The 23,888-nt window shown below is 35.0% G+C and overlaps 1 protein-coding gene across 1 annotated transcript; it reads right to left on the reverse strand.

The window, feature by feature from the left end:
- Positions 1-9,898: 9,898 nt before the first annotated feature.
- On the reverse strand, positions 9,899-15,727 carry LOC122316013 (probable beta-D-xylosidase 2). Its single transcript, XM_043132428.1, has 7 exons — positions 15,188-15,727; positions 13,357-13,635; positions 12,467-12,636; positions 12,238-12,335; positions 11,370-11,720; positions 10,867-11,280; positions 9,899-10,776 (listed from the first exon to the last, which is right to left on the reverse strand). The coding sequence occupies exons 1-7, from the start codon at positions 15,599-15,601 to the stop codon at positions 10,175-10,177; spliced, it is 2,328 nt and encodes a 775-aa protein (XP_042988362.1). The 5' UTR covers positions 15,602-15,727; the 3' UTR covers positions 9,899-10,174.
- Positions 15,728-23,888: the final 8,161 nt, after the last annotated feature.

Genomic DNA, 23,888 nt, shown 5'->3' on the forward strand with positions numbered 1-23,888 from the left:
CAACGATTGTACGCTACTAAAATCATGTTCAAAACCGCAAAAATAAAATATTAAAACTTTTAATTACTTATATTTTTATGTTTGTATTTTTAATTGTTTTAAATAAAATATATGTCATAATGATACTACATTATAAAAAAAAAAATGAATATTTGACAAGGTAAAACCGGTGAGTGCGTGATTGTGACCGGGTATAGGCGGTGACTCATCACGGGTCCTCGGGTTCAACTACCGGAGAGAAGAGATAAGAGTCAAGACGCCAGCAGGCTGCAGGTTGGCCGCAAAGCAAAGCAAGTAAAGGATCAATGCGAGGAAAAAAGAAAGAAAAAAAAAAAAAAAAAACAACTCCAAGGCGAGGCAATAGCCTATTTATTTCGGGTAAGCAGATTTGCAATTACTTCCGCTTTGCCCTTGCAGTCAGCCCTTGGGTTCTTAACATTGTCTCAATTTACTCTCTCATTAATGTATGCATCATCATTGAATATTACCATATATCAGATATTTACTCATTCAACTCTTCACTACTGTTGCTAAAGATGAAATATCAATTCTAGTCACTGTTCAGATTTTACTCTATAAATGATCTTCATTATTTTGGGTTCATACAACTTTATAAACATATTTCTGGTAATTATATCAAGTTACGTTAATTTATTAAATAAATTTTATGGAATAATTCTCTCTCTATATTCATGAATGAATCATGGAGAATATTAGAGTCTTGACCTTTTGGACGTATGAATTATTGAGGATGCATTATTGACTTTGGTAAGGTCGGCAACTGTGAGAGTAAGTTGGTTTTGTTAATGCTGTGCGTTAGATTTCAAACATGTGGTCAATTGTTTGTATGGTTAGTGAATTTTTTTCTGTTATATATTTATGTTATGTCACTCGACATCATTAAGAATATGGTTGAAGAATTAGGCAGCTGTATTAATGGAATAATGGCATATCATGCTTACAATCTTTACAAGTCAACTGCATGGTTATCACGATATATAACTCTAAAAGAAGATTGGTGAAAGGGTAGTAGCTAAGCATAAATGCTTCAATCAAGGAGGCACCATGCATGCACCCTTTTTATTTATTTTTTTTGGACAACTTTATGGTGAAAATTAAAGCGAATATATAAGAAAATTAAATGGTGGCCGAAATCTTGTGTCTAACAGCTCTGCGCGCATGAGTCCTTACGAGTTTACTTATATCCCAAGGAGGAGGCTTGCTGCAGGCAAAATAATAAACACTGTACAGGAAGGACATGGGGGTCAATAAAGAAGTGGTTTAAGGAGGGATTAGTAAAATCGTGAAAGCATATTTAAGGGAGAGGGGGCAAGAGAGAAAGGGACTCTTCTCTGGTAAGCCACAAGAATCATGCATGCCTTTTCCTTTTGGGGTTTTGCTTTGCTTTTTATTTTCACCCACAATTGATTTAATGAATGCACATGAATATGGATGGATGAAAGATGATGGCCAGATGGGTTTGTCTTAAAGGCTCTCTAACTTCCCTTTCCCTCTGTCCCCACAAAACCCTACCTTTCCTCTTTATAAAAAGGAACACTTCCTTCCTACAATCTGGTTCATACAGTATAAACCCGCCCCCCCCCCCCCCCCCGGGGCAACAAAAAAAAAAAAAACTATCTTGCCACGTCACCGTGTGTAACCCTAACCTGTCTCCACGGTGTCATTTTTGGATGTTGGGGGTCCCACATTACAGGGACTACTCCAATTTCCAGATCAGCAACAGTTTTTTGGTACAATGACATCCTTTTGTGATGAAAACATTATTACATGATATATATAGTCATAATTGACTTATCAGTGTACCATTATGCAGGGATAGATCATTCAAGTGTTGCATATGATGACAAATCAAGCAATCACTATTCGAAATTTAATACAAGAATTTTCATTAACCACGTACTTGGTATGGCTTTCTTCCCATAATTGTTGTTCGCGCGTTAATCCTAAAACAATTACATGCATGCAACAAGTATATATACGAAGACAAAAAGAAAGAAAAAGCTAAAACAAATTGATTTGTTCTTGGGAGTTTGCACCACACCATGATCTTAATTCAACTATTTTTTCTTATTATGAGTAGAACAATCTCGATCGTGAAACAATTAATTATCTGCTAACTAATAATATTCTATCACGATCATTTGGTTTGAATTATTACATGTAATAGGTATATATCGAATTCATTTCAAAATATATAGTTGCCTCATTATACCTTTTTCCTACTCAGATTTGTGAGGGTTTTCTTTTATTTTCTTTTCTTTTTTCCATCACGTAATGCTTCAACCGGCCGTTATGAGCCGAAGAACGAGAATCCAGACCAGGCTTTTGTACCCACTGAGTGCTTTGACAAGACGAATGCTTTGGTTCCACACACACACACATATATATTTTTATCACCAAAACGAAGACAACATGCATGGATTTTTTGCCCATTTTTTTCAGGGAGCAGGACTTAAGTTTGAAAACAAACAAAACCATGTTAACCATGTTTTCTTCCCCGGCCCCCAGCCTGCACTGAGTACCTAAAGTTTGAGTAGTCCCATTATTGAAAAATGAATGTGATCATTGACTCTCTCTCTTCCATACTAGCGTAGAGCCTATGTCTCTGTTTATTCTTGTTCCCATAGGTTTGGGACCGTGGTGGGAAGAATGGCCCCATGCACGGACAAGCCAGGGTCTACCAGGGTTGGCTTCTACCAGAAACATGGCTGCAACGCCTGTACAGCTAATTAAGGAATCCAGGTTGTAAAAACTGTGGCCCTTATTTTGAAGAAGACGACCCATTTTCTAGGTAGAAATAATCAATGACATGAACCAGTTATAGCATGCCCTAGATGATCCACTTGTATTGTTTTAATATAGCTAGCTAGCTTATGATTAATAACCTCCATACATTTCATGCGTACTATTTCTTAGGTGTCTCATTTGTATGGGGATGAGTCTCTCCTTTTTGTGCCCTCCATCAAACAGGACCCCCTACCATTTAAGACCTTTTGCACTCTCTTATCATAAGCACTCTCTCACGATCACTTTTTCTCTGTTTTTTCTTTTTTCTTTTTAACGGGTGGAGGAGATAACATTGGAGGTGTGCCCATTTTATCAGGTAGGTATCTTCTGATGTTTCATGCATGAGAATGGATCCAACAGGAAGAACGTCATTATTGTTATATAAATAAAGAAAACTTACAAGCTAGATATATATATCTATATAATCGTTAGCCTTTCATATATATATATATATATATATATTAATATATATATATATATATATGCAGGTCATGTGATCTTAACCGTTATCTGACCTTAAATTCTTAAAAAAATAGATTGTTATTATTTAGTAAATTACATGTTAACGTTAGGGAATGATCGATCATATTACATGATAATTCAAAAGCAGCTAGCTTGTAGCTCTAGATACGATATTTATTATTATTTTTAGACATTGCTTGGATAATTGGTGGTTTTCTTCCACATTAATATTCTAATATTGGATCTACACAGCTCCCATTGTTGTCATTCCTTGATATTATTGCCAACTGTTAGGTTGCATGCACAAGGCGGACAACACATTGATGCATGCAACTGAACTAACAGCTAGTCGGGTGTTTTTATTTTTTATTTTTTAAAATTTAATTTCGTAGCTCAGGTGTGAATTATTGGCCAGTTGACTTCAAATAAAGCGAATAAAAAAGAAACCCATTTAACTAATCAGCCAATAATTGTATACGTACAAGAGGGAAGAAAATAAATTACATAGAGGAAATTAAGAAATCTAGGCGGCGTTGGTGTCCTATTTATTGAGTTCTTTTTTTTTTCGCTGGCGTGATCTATTACTGATAGATGCGATGAATTCATTAGTTTGCTTCTGAAGCATTTTCCTTATCTACTATTTATTTGCTCAGTTCGTATATATTATAACATGGTACGTATTGATGATAGTTGTGATACCTTATTAAGTGATACGTCGGAAGTTGTATGTGGTGAATGAGATTTTACATTATTTAGATCGAAAAGAAAAATTATTATTCTTTACAATAATTTTGATAAAGTTCTAATTATATTATTGATTAGTCTTTTTTAAATATAGATCAATGTCATTTCCTTGAGGCATTAATATTGTACTCTTGAATTTTTTTATTTTTATTTTTTCAATCTAATTAAGAGATTGTTTGATTTGAGAAACTATCGATCATCCCATCTCATTATTATAACTTTTTTAAATTTTCATACAAAATTTGATAAACAATTCAATTTTTCCAAATTTCAAAATAATAATAATATTAAAATTTTTTTATTATAACAATATTTTATTCAATTTTAAGAGATACTACTTATTATTCCGCACCACATATTTTATATATTAAAAATTTATTTTTTATTATTTATTTTATTTTTATTAAATTAATTGAATTGTTTTATTTATTATTTATATATTATATATTTGTTATAAAAAAAATTAAATATAATTTGTAAAGATAATAAGTAGAATTATTAGGTTAGAATATATGGTACTACTCTTGTATTTAAAGCTGCGAAATTCTAAAAGGAGTAATCTGGACAGAATCTTATCTATCTATAAATTTCATGAGCTAGCTGATAAATTTATCTATCTATAAATCTAGCCAATCACATGGCCAAATTATATTGAAGAGAGACAGTAATAAATTGGGGGCAGTTATTAGGTATACCATTAATAATGAACCTAATGATCTGCCTGCGCGCAGCAAATATTTATTATAATTTCAAAGCTCTTCATCAAGTACTAGTACTGGAGAATATCATAGGATACCCACCAAATAGCCAGGGTTCTGCAGGCTGCAGCCTGCTTATGCCTGCCTAGCTAGCTAAAACAGTATCCTTATTTAAAGCTGGTATGTATACTTGGGGAATCAGCATCAATATGCGTATATATATCTCTCTCTCTCTCCTCTCCAATCTTAATTAGTTTTCTAAAATTTTCTTTTAAATTAATAAACTAATTAATGATTATTTATATGTTTTTGGTGTATGGGAAACGCTCCCACTCTTCAGGACATGTTTGTACCCAAGGGGGCAGTACGCGACGTGAAGCCCTAAAGATTCTCTTATCAAAAAAATCATATACATAGATAGATAAGGTTTTTTGAACACAACACACGATAAATATAAGCTCGATCCATATATCTCTTTCTGACGGCATATATATATATATATATATAAGAATGCATTGTTATTCATGCTGGTTTAACCCAATCATGTTGCTTAATTAAACTCATATATATTCCAATTGATCTTATATGCCATTTTTTTCCCGAAGCTCTGCAAAATGCTCAGGGAAACTCTGAGGAGCGCACGTGTCTAGTGGATCGAAATTCACGTGGGGATCATGACCCATCATGTGCAACGATCAATGTGCGCGCAGCTTTTGTTAGTGCTGTGCATGCATGCATGCAGCATTCTTGCTTTTTAGCTTAAAATGGCCAACAAGGCCGGCCAGCTTAAACGGCTAGCTGTTAATTATGGTTCTTTGCTGAAAAGCTGCTGATAATAATGCACCTAATTAATATTAATGCAATGAAACTTTGGTATTTTCTTTTTTGAATCTTCTGTTTTAGACCCCCAAAAAAAAAAGGTGATGGGATTTGAAATAATAGTGCTTCCACATGGCAATTAATAAAAGAGATTGAATAAATTAAAAGCCCTCAAACATTAAACTGTCAGCTTGATGATCTGCCTCTCCCAACAGCATGCATCATGATGACTTATGATGAATACAAACACATGGAAAAGAAAAAGCTTTGAGAATCAGATCAAAAGAATAAGAATAGGAATTTTGGGTGGGTGGAGCTAAATAAATTAGATGCATGATTATTATTACTACTTTTTTCTTTTAAATGAACGTACAGAATATTACTATTTTATTAATTTTTGTTTCTAAGTCGAATATTAGTACCAATTAATTGGATCGGAAAGTTAAATGCTATGGAATAATTTACCTAACCTAATTATGAGTTGACCAAATGGTTCAAAAAGCTAAGCTAAGGTTCTTCGTTATTTGTAATTAAAACATCTTTATTATAAGATACCCGACATTTTAAAAAAAGGTTTTACCTGTCAAATATTCCCCCGGCTAATTTCTTCATTACAAGACATGACATTTAACGTGTCTAAGTTAATAGAACATTAACAAAAATATATAAAAATAAAAAACGAAGATATCTAGCATCGATCGACCAGTCGGCCTGTACTTATCTTTTCCTGATCGACTACCTCAGCTAGCAACGTCGTTGATCAGAAATTAAAATTGGGTCAACCCCATCATGGGGCGGGCAAGTTGCATGGTCATTATGCTCGCCGTTGCTGATCATGATCGCCAGATCGATATTCTATTGTCAATTTGATTTTAGAAATTGACATGGATGCATGTCAATGGATCCAATCAAAATATCTTAATTTTTTTTTTTAAAATTAAAAGAAGACGACAATATTATAATTTTATTGATAAATTCATATGCCGAGTCAACTGTAATTTTAGAGCCATTGAGAATTCTATGCACGCAAACAGTGTCTCTGTGCGTTTTTTTTTTTTTAATTTTTATTTTTTGTGCATACACTCTGATCACAGTTGACATGACAAAGAAATAGTTTGTAATAAAAATTCAAAGGGTTTTTTTTACATCGCTAGTTGATCGATCGGCCTCCAAAATAGAACTATATATCCCTGATTAAAGGTAAAAGTATTATTGCTCCAAAGGTAAAACAGGCACACGCTCTTGCAATGATTGGGGAACAAGGTATATAGAAAGTGGTTATGGAAGCTTTTGAGCAAAGCCATTCACGCCGGAGGGTTGAGAGAGGGAATTTTTATTTTTTCTTTTGGACATTTTCTGGAGCCCACTCCCTCTGTACGTACTGAAACAGCCTTTGCTAAAGTTTTAAGTAAGTTCCAAACAAAAAGTATCAATTCTTTGCTCTACGCACTGTGTTTTCCTTTTGTTTAGGGATAAAAGAAACAGGAAAATTAATGAAGACTTTTTTAAGTTGATCATCAAGATCATGATGATCAAATTACTTAAAGGTACTTATAAAAATGAAAAATTCATATAATTCATAATTAAACTTGAAGAAGAAGATAACTTCAAACATCTAGATCGACAAGATAAAATTTTATTTTTTCTTTAGTAATGACAGATTTGCAAGGATTATATATATATATATATATATAGCCACTTGATGCACGTGGCATCTACCCGAACGTGCCATAAAAATACCACCCACGACCACCTCTTATAGCAATATTTGTTCCATTTTTGTTGTCTATTTCTTTTAGTGCATGGTGAAATAGTAATTAATAGGAAATAGAGGATTTGACATTCTCTTATATATTTTTCTGGGCTAAAAGAATTTGATCATGTCATGCACGGATTAGATATCACATGATGGCTGGCTACTCATTACCACTAAGTCAAAACGCTAATGCTTTCGATCGTTAATGCAGATTTGATTAAGACCTACTTGATCAAGATTCTCTTTTCTAGGATAATATTAGGTGCTTAATGTATAGTAATTTGTAAGTTATATAGTAAATGTATACTGTGTTCAAATCAGGAACAACGGATATATTATAGAAACGAGCTTTTTATTCTTCCTTTTTACTCTTTAAGATTTCCACACACACATATATATGTACTTGTTTATAGAAAGATTTGTATTATATTATTAACACTGGCCAGACTCCCATTCAACGGGTGATGAGCCTAACATGTAGAATATATAATTAAATGTGGGTAGATTGTAGAGTTAAGTTTCGACCTCAAGATCTCTGCTTTGATATTATATGCAATTATTATTTATCTCAAAAGTTTAAATTGTTGAGAAGATATATATTTAATTTATTTGTGTTATATTCTTAACACTTTCACAATAATTTCCAAGGTATAGTATTTTCAAGGAGATTCTTCAAAAACCTAGATTATGACTACGTACACAAGAAGAATAAAATGAAGTGTAGCATGACCCAAGCCATAGGTAAGCAAAGTGAACGAACTTATGTTTAATAAGATCATCACGATGCTTGGAGTTCTGAAATTTTATGATCATTGGGGTTCGATTTTCACAGAGTTCATATCAATTCTTCTTGTTCACATATTTCCAAATCATGAGTGCCATACTGCTGCTCTATAATTTTCTTGTCTTGGCCTTGGCGTGCATGCCAGCCAGCTTCAGTCATGAGTATGATGCACATGCATGGCACGAATATAATTATATATGTGCAGGGTTGGCCAATAATTTGCTATGGCCGTGGTACTTGGCCCTTTCCTATTCCGGTCATAGTTTCCCATTTTGGAAATCTAAAACCATCTTTAGTTTTTCCATGAAGAAAATTGTATATACTGGACAGAGTCTGGACCTTATACTCCATAAATTACTTCCCACAGCTTTCCCGCCTAATATAATGATGATGACCCAGTAGTGACTCAAATAGTCACGGGGCAAAATTATGGGCAAGACTTGAATAGGGGTCCAAAGCTGCAAAATCAACCTTTCTTGCAGTTTGGTTTAACATCTGCAATAAACTTAAATTGCATTATTGTAAATGGGTTGTGTTTTGCCATTTTGGGGACCATAACCATTAAGGGATTGAGAATTAAGTTAGAAAGTATGGAGATAGCTAGCTAGCGGGCAAGATAAGAAAGTTTCTGTGGCTAATTTGCAGCCCATATGCAGTGGATAAGCCAACTGGTCCCTTGATCAGTAGGCCCTATAATGCGTTTGACAGAAGGGCCAATGTTATCATTGGCACCTTTTGACAAAAAGGCATTCATCCAGTCGATCTTGTGTCTCTGCATGATGAGGTTAATTTCATGCCTCTCAAAGGACATGTGGAATTCCTAGAAAACATAAAAATTTTGAGATTGAGAGGGACCGACCCACAATCAGGATGATTTGAAAAACCATATTGGCATGAGAGGAATATGATTAATAATTGTTTCATTCCATAGAAGTTTTTTAGTCCATAAGAAGCAGAAGTCATGTAGGAATGGTTTGGGTCTTGGCTCAGTTTGGCCTGCTGTCTCTAACTCAAGAGTCTGGGCGCAAAGTCCGCTCTAGTCCCCCAAGGAAAGCCTTCAAGAGATCTGTCCATCCAAGTTCACACTAAAAGTTGGATTCTGATTAAGAACGATAGATTCTTTTGAATGGTAATTGTGGTTGAGACTAGTTGATGCAATGAATGTTGTTGCGCCTCTGGTCTGTTAAAAAAATACACAAGATAATAGAGAGACAATATTTAAATGGTTTGGTAACTTGCCTACGTCCACTGAAGCGAAATCTCAGTATTTTCAATATGTTTGTACAAAATTAAAAACATTCATAAACAAGCTTTCTATCTCTCAAATGACCTTTGTTCTGGGTTTACCCATAACCTAAATTTTGCCCACAACCCTGCCTTGATCTCTCACCGCAGTGAGGATGACTTATCTTTAGGAAATGATCTCCTTTTATAGGAGAAGCCATAGGGAACAAAATTTCCACGTTTCTTGACCAAGATACAGCTTTCTTTCGGTGCACAAATATTGGTCAATATTTGCTGCTAGAAACTTTTGGTAGGTGGCTTGGTTGGCTGCATATTCAAATGACATTTTCACACTTGGGGGGTTTTTCAACAAATGCTATGAAATGGAAAAAGGCCTTGCGCGCAAATAACTGATATACATGTGGAGCTTTAAATTGCATAACAATTGATATACATGGTTTGACGATCTTGCATGGGGATGGGAAATCAAGACACCTTGAATGATATGAAAGTGAAGCAAACTGGAAGGAATTTAAGCTAAATCGTTGGAATTTACATATATAGCTCACTCCTCACTGAATCGTTTTACATCATGAACATCTGTTTTAATGGAAAGTTCAAAATCTCACACGAATACAACTCCAATCCATAGCCACACAGGTAGAATTCCTTTGTCAATCAATTCCTAAACCCAATTATGATTTATTCACTTAAGTTCAAATTAGATGTTAAACAAGAAAAAAAAAAGACTTGGCAACAATCTTTCAGCTTGCGCTCTTGTTTGTGAATTTTGAGTAGTATGCTGTATCCATGGTATCCCTTATTACATTATCATGGCAAAATGGGCATACCGGCAAACCCGTCTTTCCGCCAAGAAATCTATGATTTGATCACTCCAAGTGTTGCTGCTTGAAGGGATATAGAGTGTTTGGTATCCCCTATATGAAGACTATGTTCACCCATTGGAATTCTTCGAATTCCAGATCTATCCACCACACTAAGGAACTTGCACACATGGATGTCAATTCGGACTCGCCGCTGAGCCTTTACCGGTACATGAACTTTTTCAAAAGCCACCAGTTGTTTGTGTGGAGCCCAGTGCCCAGCAGGTGGTTTGGAAAATACAAGCAATGTGTGAGAACCATCCTTGGACCCTACATTTTTCACGTCTAGATCAACCCCGAGAGAGATCCTGCCACACTTAGCATGTGTCACCCTGATTGCCTTGCCTGAGATGGTAGTGTTGCCATGAGCATGGCGGCCGGCAAGAGGGATAGCCACCATGGTGGGAGCACTAGCTACGGTGTGCACAAATTTTGTGTAACTCAAACCGTGCCCAAATGGGTACACCACTGGACCTTTGTAAAATCTGTAGGTTCTTCCGGGATAGCCTCTTGATCGGCTTGACCTCATATCCATGGATGTCATGGGCAAATTTGAAAGGTAGTCTTGTGGGTACCATGTCATAGGCAACTTGCCCTCTGAAAGGCACCGAAAAAGTTATTCATATTTGGGAAAATTTGTATTAATTCTCATAATAATAACTACTGTCAAGAAAAAAGAAAGCAAACCTGGATTAAATGTTCCGAACAAGACATCAGCAATGGCAGCTCCACCAGCTTGGCCAGGGTAACCGGCCCATAAGATGCCGCCAATGCGTGGATCATTTTGAGCAAAAGACACATCAATAGGCCCACCTGACATCAAGACCAATATGGTTGGACCCCTTGAAGCTGCGGCTACCTTGGACACAAGATCTTGTTGGCGCCCTGGTAAAAGGAGCCCAGTCCTGTCCCTGAATTCTGCCTCGATACTTTGGTCAAGCCCTACCACTAAAACTGTTGCATCGGCGTTACGGGCAGCACCGACAGCCGCACTGAAGAGCTTGTCATCGGTGCAGGCGACGTTAGTGCAACCCTGTTGGTGAATCGTTCTTGCATATCTCCCAATTCCTTGCATCGGAGTGATGTATCCACATGCAACACCTTGCGTTCCAAGCATAAAAATAGATTCATTTCATCATACAAATGGGGTTTTTTTTTTAATGGGTCTTAGAGGAGGAATAAAGGTTTACCAGCGTAGTTGCCAATCATGGTATCTGTGACATTCGAATTAGGCCCGATGACAGCAATAGTACGGTGGCGACGAGGAGACAGAGGCAGCGAAGGTCCACGGTTCTTGAGAAGAACAATGCCTTGCCTGGCGGCTTCAAGCGCGAGCTCTTGGTGAGCCGGAGTGCACACATCTTTGGGGCCAAGGTTCCCAAATGGCTGCTTGGAGGGTTCCCCATCAAACATGCCCAACCTCATTTGGACATTGAGTGTGTTTGCCAAAGCGCCGTTGACATCAATCTCCTTCAATAGGCCTCTTTTCAGTGCCGCCTCTGTGTGCAAAGCCAGGAAAGGCCCGCAGTCCAAATCCAAACCTGAACATAACCAAATTTACGTGTATTAATTTTTAAGAATCTCTCCATTTTATGCTATTCATTTATTAGAGTAAAATATAAGATATTTTTATCATTTGGCATTATGTCAAAAAGAATATCCAATATCTTAACTTAAATCAATACGGTACATTTTATTTGAAATTGGAAGATTTCATTGCCATAGTTGTTGAATACTTTTATGACTCTGAAAAAGAAAACTAGGAAGCAAATTGTAAAACAAGTAACTTCGCAATGAAGGTTCCATCCATCCAACTTGCCAGGATCAAATGTGCATGTGAATCATGAGGATCCCATATAGTTGTCCTTATATATATGGGTCCCTACATGATGAATGACCTTCATATGTTGTCTGCATTTTGAATAGTACTTCCCACAAAATAATTTTAAACATCTATGTTTTAATTCCATGCAATCGTATGTTTGGTAAAAACAAGACCTTGAAATTTAGGAACATTTATATATATATATATAGGACGAAAATGGTGCTTAATCCAACCTGCTTTAATCGCATCAGCAGCCGCTTCCTCTGGTGTTGACGTGTAATGTTGTGTATCATAATAAACCCCCACCGAATCACAATCCGAGACAATATACCTACGGGGTCCACCCAATTAAACAAGATAGACATTAGATAGCATCAAAGCGTAAAAAGAGTTGACCATGAGTAGTTGTTGAAGTCATCCAATCGTGTGGTGATTAACGATGCAGAAAGCAACTAAGCATACCCATCAAGATGCCAAACGCCGCGAATTGTTTTGCGTAGGAGATTGGGGTCAGCGCAGGTGGGGACACCATTGACCTGATTGTAGGAGCACATGACACTGGCCACCTTACCTTCTTTCACGCACATTTTGAATGGCACATCGAATGTATCCTCAATGTCCTGTTTGCTAACCTGCGTACAATTGTGAGTCCCCCGCCATCAGATGCCACTCATACAAGTGAGCTGTTAATACATTATGGGTTTCATTACTTTAGTTTGGGTTGGGCGGCAAAATGTCAGCAACTGTAAGAGAAAACACACAAACACGAGTTGTTTGATGTATGAGGCATGTTTCAATGGAACTTTAAGGATTTGGCTTGTTTGATGCATGTTAAGGGAATTGATTAAGAAACGATTTCATCTCATCAATTATAATTTCTTTAAATTTTTAGATAAAATATAATAAATAATTCAATATTTTTAAATTAAATTAAATTAAATTATTTTAAATTTTTAAAAAATAATAATATTAAAAAAATAATATTTTCTTTTAACTTTTAAATTTCATTTAGAACTATCCATTCTCATCTTCTTATCTAAATAAGCACTGAGATTAGATCAAGGATGCTAATAAGTTAATAACAGAGAGGATGTCTGCTTCACGTGACATTTTAAGTGAAATTCAAGTGATTCTCGTAATGCCTTGAATTTCAACGTGTGGGCCACCAACACAGACTGTGAGTTTCCTGACTGAACACACAATGTCTCTAAATTCATAAAGATGATCATATCAGACATCTACCAAATCATCTTTTCCACAAGCATTTAAATATCCTACAGCACCGTAATTTCATTACTTCTCTGAAAACCGAACCTAGCACTGAGATTGAGATTGAGAATTTATTATTTTACCTTAGCATTAAAGTGAAAGCGATCGACCCCATTCCAATTATCGAGGTCATAAGCCGTGAAGTGCTTGCAACAAGCCGCAACCTTCAACCGGTGGCCGGCGTTCCCCTGCAAGCCACGGACGTAGCTGGCCGCGTACCTTCCGGCCACCACGGGGTCCTCGCCGGGAGTCTCCTGCCCACGTCCCCACCTCGGGTCTCTGAAAATGTTCACGTTTGGACTCCAGTACGTGAGTCCGGCCGCACCCCCATTGTACATCGCTCGGGCTTCGTCTGACACAACCTGCACCACCACCGACACACGTTAGATCCAGTTTCGTAGCTCGGCTGTAACCCCCAGATCAACTTGCCCGCGAAGCCCAACTTCTGCAATAATGGCGGGGGCAAGTTGACGAGAGCATTCAAGCAATTATGAGTCTGGTTGAAACCTGCAGCTGCCACCTACTTCTTGATTAAAACGCAAAAATGATAAAAAAGAAAGTACACAGCTTTAATTTGAGTACTAGTGTACTGTTACTTCTTCCTTCTTTCAAATCTTAATTAATGGCCAATTAGCTAAAGCAAAAGCTTGGATTATTGAGATAAAAACATGAATAATAATTAGAATAATTCTATCATTATGTTATAAATATGAAGCAAATAAGTTATATGATCATCTCGACTCTCATCAATTAGTACCAATAATTTTTTGTGTTGCCCATTATTATTATCCTTTTCAAAAGAAAGTTCTTTATTTTTTCGATGGATGAGTGTGTTTTATGTAGAAAAACATTCCGGTGAGTTATATTCTTTGATATGTCTGTGATTCTGTCTGCCTTTTGGAATTTATCAAGAAAAAATATAGTTACAAGCATAATTGTGTACTAATCTGTGCACTAATATAATGTGATTGGTCAAAAAGTAGATTTTATTAAAAACAGTATTAATTTAAATTTTAAGTATGAATAAATCAGTATTAGTACACAGATTAGTGAGCGACTGTGCTTGTATGTAGCAAAACTCATTTATCAACATCGATTTGCACAAGATATATTATTGACCCCACGTCTGTCTACCCATGATTCCAATACCCACCGGGCATAATATAAGTCGATATCCTCCGGAAACCGAATGAAATGTACAACATCTATAAGGAAAAATGCACTTGAAATTCATTTGGCATTAGAAATGCATGCATGTAAATTCCAACTTAAAAGGGAAACATTAACCCCACCAACTTATATTTAAGTAATTTGTATAAAAAAATGCAATCTATACTACAAATTTTACTTACATAATTATACATGTTTGTGTGTCAATTACAAAAACTAAGAAAAACTTAAGAATTCAAAATTTAAGTTTCAAATTAAAATTGAAAACACTTAAAAATATTATTACTGCCAATATAATATTATCATAATACGTACACTTTCAACGAACTGTCCATTATCAAACCAAAACCACCCACTTCCCATAAACTATCCATTATCCCAATAAAAAACTGCATGCCCACAGGCCACAACGCAGGCTAGTTAACTCCCACTGCACACTCACGTGGTATATAGTCTTTGATCAGAACATGCAAGCATTTTGATGTTTCTTCTTTCTTTCTTTAGAAAAATGTAACCCGATATTCTTAATTTCTAAGTTGTCGAAACTAATCAAATTTTCTATTCCAAGCAACACTCTGTGCACACAAAAGTACAAGAAGAGTTCAACCGAAAGCTGCGCTTTGGTTCTTAATAATTGAGGACTCATAGCATTACCTTTGCTAACATTCATAATGATATCAGATATAATTGATGATAGACAGTCTTCATTCTTCAACCAAAAACACAAAAAGAGAGAAGTCTTACCCGTCCGATTGCCTCCCACAGAGATGCATTGAAAGAAGCAGCAGTGGTGATAACCTGAGGGAAGCTAGTGGCCCCAGGGAAGGCCCCACCAAACTTAGTCCCGGGACCCACATTTGAGACCCCATGAAGAGCCTCGGACCACCACTCATACCCTTTGATTCCCAGCCGTGGCACGGCTGCGGCATTGTTTACTAGCAGGCGAATCTTCTCCTGCAGTGTCAATCTTCCAATGAGGTCTTTTACTCTGTCTGCTACTGCCAAAGAATCCCTGCAAAACGGCAACCCTGTCGTCCTTGCATCTTTTGGGTCACAAGCGAAGGGCTCACGGGCCTCGCAGCTGTGCCAAGAAACAATACCCACCAGGAGGAGGAGAAAGATAACAAATGGCGATAAGGATATGGTGGCGGAAGCCATTTTTTGGGAAGAGAAGTGAAAAACTTTGGGTGAAGGTGTATGCTAAAGGTCGTGAAAGCTCGATATATATAGATGAGGGATTCGTGCTGGAACAGCAGTGATGATGTAAGAAGATAACAGCTTTCATGATTGAATCTCCATTATGAATATATACATAAATGTATATATATTTCTTTATCTCTGTAAAAGAAAAAGCGCATTGGAGGGTGGAATGTAAAAGTTTGGCGTCGAGTACATTTCAGAAGTGAAAATTTACCTGCCATTTTTAAGTTGTAAGAATTAAGTATTGTAATAAAATAATCTTTTTAATTAAAAAAGAGAGGGAGAGAGAGAGAGAGAGAGAGGATAGTCAAAAAGTACACTCACGGGGCGGTGATAATCAGGTTTACAGGTTGCAGATGTTGGTAGGTTCAAGTTTGGGCATTGGGAGCGCTATTTCCAAGAGATTGCAGTTCCAATAATTAATCAGGTGGAGTTATATATCATCTGATTGACTTCGATCCATGCATGAGTTCCGAAAAACTCTTCAATTTTTATTATTTATTTATTTTCAATTTAAAAAAAAAAATCTGGAGAGATTTGATTGCATAAAAAATGTAATGGGAAAACTAATAATAAAAACCACCAAATTGCATGCCCCCATTTTTTTATTTTTTTGGTGTCAATAAAATGTCAGAAATAGTAGTGCAAGTTTGGAGTAGCTTCGCTTGGAAGATCAGTCGAGACTTGCAGAAGGGTCAGAAAACCGATCTTTAAAATTAATCCAAGTCATGACATGATTGCATTACCGAAAGGATACAAAAGCATTACTTCTCAAAATCAACCGATCGCAGCCAGCAGCTTTAATTTGATCCAAGTTAAAAGCAACTACGTACCCATTTTGGTTCGTGGGCACCATATTGTCTTTATGGGCGACAATATTTCAGGCCTTTACTTATTAAATTCTCTAGAATAAAGGGTCTCCAACAGTGGAAACCATGCGTACAACTTACTCCTACAAAACTAAAGTACTATATATAGCATACTAAAAACGTAATCATAAACGGCGTTGGATCAAGATCCAATATTCATACGACGTTGGATAATTATCATAAAATACATGATTGATTAAGGTAACATCATCGGACTTAAACCTATTCCTAATGTTGGGTTAGGTACTATGATAATCAAAATTCTACGTTCCAATTGCTAGAGTTTGGTAAATATATAGACTGATATTGTCTTCGTTATAATAACAGAAAGTATTTCATTTTATCTCATACTTATAATTTTTTTAAATTTTAATAAAATATAATAAATAATATAATTTAAAAAATTTTAAAATAATAATAATATTAAACAATTTATCCCTTCTTAAAATCTAAACAAATGCATTGTTTTTTAAAGTGATTCGTATTGCAAAAGATGGCCTACTGGCATAAAAAAAGGCTTCACCCTTTGTATGGGTACTGGGAGTATTAGCTTTTTGTATTCGGCACATACTCTGATGTTGGGCAATGGAGCAAGAGATGAAGGGATGCGAGCCACTTGTTTTGCTAGTTTTCCTTGGGAATGTGCCCGTAATTTGCAGTAGAAAGTTTGTCTGTTAAATGCACTTTCCATTTTCAGATTTTTGGATCGATATTATTACCAATAGGTAGGGTTTTGGTATGTACTGATGATAAATACCAATAATTTTTGTTAGTTGTTGATGTGAGAATCAACCATTTTTTTCTTTTTGGGTAGTTTATATCATGGATGCGTGTTGCTTTGGCAAGCCTAGAATACAACGACTTAGGTTCAGCTACGACTTTATGTACAACTGTCTCTCTACCTTGATTGTCCATGTCAGGCTCCTCAACTAGCTGTATGTCATGAGGTGTGAATGGATAGGCCTGTAGGCTATACTGGACCTACTGGTAGATGTGAGTATACATACATATATACATATTATTTATGTATGTGTATGTATGTATGATATAAGGATACTACTACTCAACCCCCTCAAGTTGACCTCTAGTCTATTTTAATTTTTTTAATGTAAAAAATAAAAATACTTAATAGTAATTTTTGAAATAAAAAATAAAATATTAATAGTAATTTTTTAAAATACTTAATAAAAATTAAAATACAGTAAGAACAACTTGAGAAGGCCACTTAACATTTTCCAAGCAAAGCGATGAGGGAGGGGTTATGGATTTGCGTGTGGTCGTACCCTTAATGCCCATAAAAAGGACCCCCCTATAAAAGGCACCGTTATCTTAGTTGGAGTAATGTTCCATACAACTTCTCTTTTTATTTGGATTGGTGCTAAATTGCTAGTTGCAAAGAGGTAGGATGTGCTTAACATTAGTGCACATTATGTACTCCTTTTCATAAAGCTGCTTTTGTAAATATGCCCATAAAATATAAATAACGGCTTCCTTTGGCATTTTTTCGCCAAATGCTTGCTTGCCTGTTTTCTTTCGAATCTTTGAAATATCTCGTAAATGATATAAAATATATAATAAAATTTACTTTTCTTTTATAACTTTAAAATTTTAAGATAAGCGATAATTTAACATTATATCAAAATAGTAATCTTGAATTCGAATCTTGACTCTATATTTTATCTCATTTAATTAAATATTCTACTTGTTAGGCCATTTATTGATGGGGAGTCTGACCAATATGACTGTAGTCGAGCTAAGCCAAGCCAGTTTTTGACTTGCTGAGCTCGGTTTAACTCAAAATACTCGAGTTTGAACTCGTCTCACAAATAAGTTCGAGTCAAGCTTGAATTGTTTATTTTTTAATTTTTTGAATAAGATTTAATAATTAATAAATTAAAAAAAGTTCTAATATTGAATTTATACAACTAATAAGTAGAATCTCTATTAAATTATAAAATTTTAAAAAAATTATAAATAATTAATATCTAACTAGTTAGTATTTATCGAAAATAACAATATATTATATGCTTACATATATTATTAATACATACATTTAATATGATAGTATATATCTATTTTATAGATGGTTTCCACGTATGTATATGAAATTATTAAATTTTATCGAATAATTATTATATAAATTATAATCGAATTGAACTAACGAGTCGACTCGAATATAAACAAGCGGGCCTTAACGAATCTTAGCCAAGTTGAGTCAAGTTTTGTCGGGTATGTATCATTTAAAAATCAAGCAGGTATTTGCTTTCACGAAGAGTTTTTTTTTTTTTTTCCTTCACGAGTCGAGTTCAATTCGAATTTAACTGAGGGAGTACCGAGTGAGCTATCAAACAGACTGGTTCATTTACAATCATACTGACCAACACCCACCTTCACTTGTGGGCCAGACTTCTCCTCAATGAGTAGACTCAACAAGTGAAATATTTAATCAAATAAGATAGAGTGTAGAGAGTTAGGATTCGATCTCATGACTTCTATTTTGATATTTTGTAAAATCATCACTTATCCAAAAAATTTAAATTTATAGAAAGATATATAGAGTTTATTATTTATTTTAGATGAGTTTTAGGTTACATTTTGGATAGAAGGTTTTCCGATATGTTTAAGGAAACTTTTAGATATTAGGTTTTATGAAATTTTGTGAGGATGGCCGTGATATCAATAGATAGGATTTACGTAGAAAATCATCCAATGCCCAAATCTTCTCTTTGAAATTCGGTTGTTCCCTCTCTTTTCCTTTTCCTCCTTTGTCGTGTTTATAAAATTTGAAAAATTTTAATTATAAATACAATTACATTAATTTAATATGATTAGTTAAAAAGTAAATTTATTGAAAACAATACTAATTTAAATTTTAAATATAAAAAAATCAATATTAATATATAAATTAATACGTAACTTTACTTATACGTAATAAAACTCATAACTTGTCCTCCGTTTTAAGAGATTTTTTGTCTTTAGCTAAAAAATGGCTGAATCTAGTCTTTTGACTCACATACCATGCAATTTCCCAATCGACAACCCTTCGGTTTCACCCGTGAGTGCCACCAAAATTGCACATGAAACTTACACACCACAATATAATCATCAGTTTCATATATTTCAAACAGACTAATGTAATATATAGTCACTTTTACATATTCTCTATATAATTTTATTTTAATATATAATCAATTATATCAATAAAATATACAAAAAATATATATATAAAATTGAGTGTACATTTGAGATGTTATCCTTAGCACAGTATTTTATACTATCCTCCTAGATTATCGTTTTCTGCAACGAAAAGGCAAATGGAATAAAGTGGAAGCGTGTTTAGTCCAAAATTGTGAAGTGTGGCATGATACAACTCCCCGTGACAACACTATCATTTTTTGGACTCTTATCAAAACTAATACTTAAGGCAGCTTCTCTCTTATGGTGTGTGTGGATAGAACTCAGTCTATATTATTATTATTTATAAATTATTTATTATTTTTTAATTTTATTATTATTTAATAATTTTTTATTTCTATTCACAAATCATTAAAGATCGTATGATATAAGGATACTACTACTCAACCCCATCCCTCTTGTCTATTTTAATTTTTTCTTAATGTAAAAAATAAACAAACATATTAATACTAATTTTTTAAAATACTCAATCGAAACTAAAATACAGTAAGAACAACTTGAGAAGACCACCTAACATTTTCCAAGCAAAGCGATGAGTGAGGGGTTATGGATTTGCGTGTGGTCGAACCCTTATTGCCCATAAAAGGGAGTCGGGACCCCCTTCTTATAAAAGGCACCGTTATCTTAGTTGGAGTAATGTTCCATACAACTTCTCTTTTTATTTGGATTGGTGCTAAATTGCTAGTTGCAAAGAGGTAGGATGTGCTTAACATTAGTGCACATTACGTACTCCTTTTCATAAATCTGCTTTTGAAAGTATGCCCTTAAATAACGGCTTCCTAGCTTTGGCATTTTTTCGCCGAATGCTTGCTTGCCTGCTTTCTTTCGAATGTTTGAAATATCTCATATCTATCCGATATAAAATATATAATAAAATATACATTTTTTTTTTAAATTTATATTTTTTAGATAAGTGATAATTTAACACGATATCAAAGCAGAAGTCCTGAGTTCGAACAATGAATCTTCATATACTTTATCTTATTTAATTAAATATTCTACATGTTGGGCCATCTATTGAACGGAAGTTTGATCGACACTTAATTATATATCTTAACACTCCTCCTCACTTGTGTGTTAGATTTCCCTTCAATGAGTAGACTCAATAAGTGAAATATTTAATTAAATAAAATAGAGTGTAGAGAGCCAGAGTTTAAATTCAAAACTTCTACTTTGATACTATGTGAAATGACAATTTGTTCAAAAAAGTTAAACTTATAAAAAGTGTTAAATTTTATTATTTATTTTTACATGAATTTTAGGTTACATATTGGATCGAAGGTTTTCCGATACGTTGATTGAAACTTTCAGATATTAGTTGTTATGAGATTTTGTAAAGATGGTGATATCAATATATATATAGGAATTACGTAGAAAATCATCCAATGCCCAAATCCTCTCTTTTAAACTCGGTTGCTCCCTCCCTTTTCCTTTCACCTTCGTCGTGTTCATATAATTTTTATTCCGTTTTTGAAGATTTTTTTTTGTCTTTAGCTGAAAAATGGCTCAATCTAGTCTTTCAACTCACATACCATGCGCACAATTTCCCAAGAGTCGACCCTTCGGTTTCACCCGTGAGTGCTACCAAAATATTAGGGTGTGAGGCTTTTGGGCAATCTAGCCAGCAAGTGAAAATCACATGCATGACTTGCACACGAAACTTGCACGCCACAATGTAATCAACAGTTTCATATATTCCAGATATATATAATCAGAGGCGCTCTTAAGTCTCCTTAGCATAGTATTTTATGCTGTCCTCCTATATTATCGTTTTCTGCAACGTACGCAAAAGCAAATGGAATAGGGTGGAAGTGTGTTTAGTCCAAAATAGTAAAGTGTGGCATGACACAACTCACCGTGACTACACTATCATTTTTTATCAAAACTAATACTTAAAGGCGGCTTCCCTCTTATGATGTGTTTGGTTAGTGAAATCAGACTATTTAATTACTATTTATTATTATTAATAAATTATTTATTATTTATTTATTATTATTCATATTTTTTTATTACTATTCACAAATTATTAGAGATCACCTCAACATTTAAACGTAACCTTAACCTCACCAAGATTTGTGAAGACAAATTAGACTCAAATTAGTGTTTGCTTGAAGGAAAAAAAAAAAAAAAAACTTCTAGCAATACTTACATGTCCTTACATAGCATTAGAAAACTAACCACTTTCACGAATAAAGCCCTGTTTGGATACTCAATTGGTCTTATCTCATCCCACTTTAATGTTTAAATAACAAATACTAGAAATTAAGAAGCATAAGAACCTGAATATAAAACAAAGTAAGATTCTCCCCGCAACTCTTTTTTCTTTTCTTTTCTCTCTCTCTCTCTCTCTCTCAGATGAAAGCGACCCTTCCCCCACGGCCAACAGATTTATTCCCTCTTTCTAGCCAAATTTTTTAACCTCGATGTGTTTATTTTCAGTTTATTAGTTTTGTTTATCTAGTCAATAAAAAGGAAGGTCACATTTTTGTCTAACTCGTCCAACCTTCTGTCCGTTTCTATGCTTCCATGCATGCACTCGTGACCTTCGTGTGAACAGCGCACCAGCCACCACGAGTGTGCATAGATTTCACATGTCGCCCAATTAAATTAAACTATTTTTCTACTCCTTGTAATTAATCTCCTCTAGATGGGTTTGCATGCCTAGAGTTTTCCTTAGCGCCTATGTGCTCCGAGAGAGGGCTAGCTAGATTTCTCCTTCAATCACCTCAATTTTTCAGTACACTCATCTTTAGTAGGACGGCCTTCACTCCTCGTGATTGTAGTAGTAGATGTCATTTGGTAGTCTCCTAGCTTAAGATTATCCGCCAAACTAACTCCTATTTTCTCCCCTATATTTATTTTTCTTTTTTAATTTCTGGATGCCATCATTGTATTTGTACTTTTGGGAAGGACAACAACAGCCTAATGATCAAAGCTCCTAATAAGAAGTAATTAGAATTGAGTAATCTCGTCTTTGTCCCCTTTTATTTCATCTTATCAATCTACCACCCAATTTCTAATTCCTTTATTTTAACCAATAGTACTTATCCACCCCATGCACCAAACTTTTCTGCTAATTTCTTCTTGTGCCTTTTGCTTCCCTTTGGATCTTCGATGCCCCAGCCGGCCTTCTGAATGTTAGAATCCAATTTTTTTCCCCATATCAGTGCTACTCGACAACCCAACATGATGTTAGCTAAGCTAGCTGTTGATATTCATATTGATATTCATTCTGGTCTTTCTTCAATTCTACTCTTTTTTATATTCTGTTCATGATATAAATCCAGGAAGCAAGGCTGTCCAATCTAAGATAATGACATTTCACTAGTCTTCACGGGGAAGGAGGTTGTTAGCACTAGAAATCCATCACATTGTTGGGGGTTGGGCAGTTGGGATGATAATGAGGTTTATGACCCTTACTAAACACAGTAATCATTAAAATTAAGCTGGAGATGATGCACCGGAAAACCACCTACCGGCAGGTCATGATCGAAGAGTCAAAGACTGTGGGCCTTCTAGTTATCGCAACAGATCGAATTACTTGATTGGATAAGGATTCCATCAGAAAACAAAAACACAACAAAACAAAAAAAAGAAACATGCCAGCCAAATGGGATCCATTCACGTTATTAATGTTCAACTCTGGAATTATTTCATATTATGCTTTCCAAAGAGAGAGAGAGAGAGAGAGAGAGGTCAGAAACAACCAAACATGTGTGAAATGACAGATTCCAAGCTTTAGAAGATGAGTAGACGACAGATCGATCGAATGGAATTAGTGAATGGGGTTCGCATGAGTGGATGGATGATCAGGTAGTGGGATAGGCAGAGTTCGAAGATTTAAATGCTCCTCATGATGTGTGTGTGCATGCCATGGAAACCCAAGAACATTTTTGTATTTTTCTATCGATTCGGGTGTAAGATAATGAGATGCTCAAACTTGTATATATATACACACACTCTAAGAAGAGCTTGATTTGTGAGTTTGTTCATTTTCTAGCTCATGCTTCATTTGTTGATGTGTTTGGCTCTTTGTGTAGACACTTTGAGTTTAAGACTCATCTATACTTGAATTCATTTGTTATCATCAAAATCCATAGGTAGATATATAATTATATGAAACTTGGTTCAAGGTTACTAATAAAGCTTTTAAAATAATTTTGTAAATCTCTTGAAAAATT

The sequence above is a fragment of the Carya illinoinensis genome, chromosome 7 (genome assembly GCF_018687715.1).
Source record: "Carya illinoinensis cultivar Pawnee chromosome 7, C.illinoinensisPawnee_v1, whole genome shotgun sequence".
In the NCBI taxonomy this organism is placed as follows: domain Eukaryota; kingdom Viridiplantae; phylum Streptophyta; class Magnoliopsida; order Fagales; family Juglandaceae; genus Carya; species Carya illinoinensis.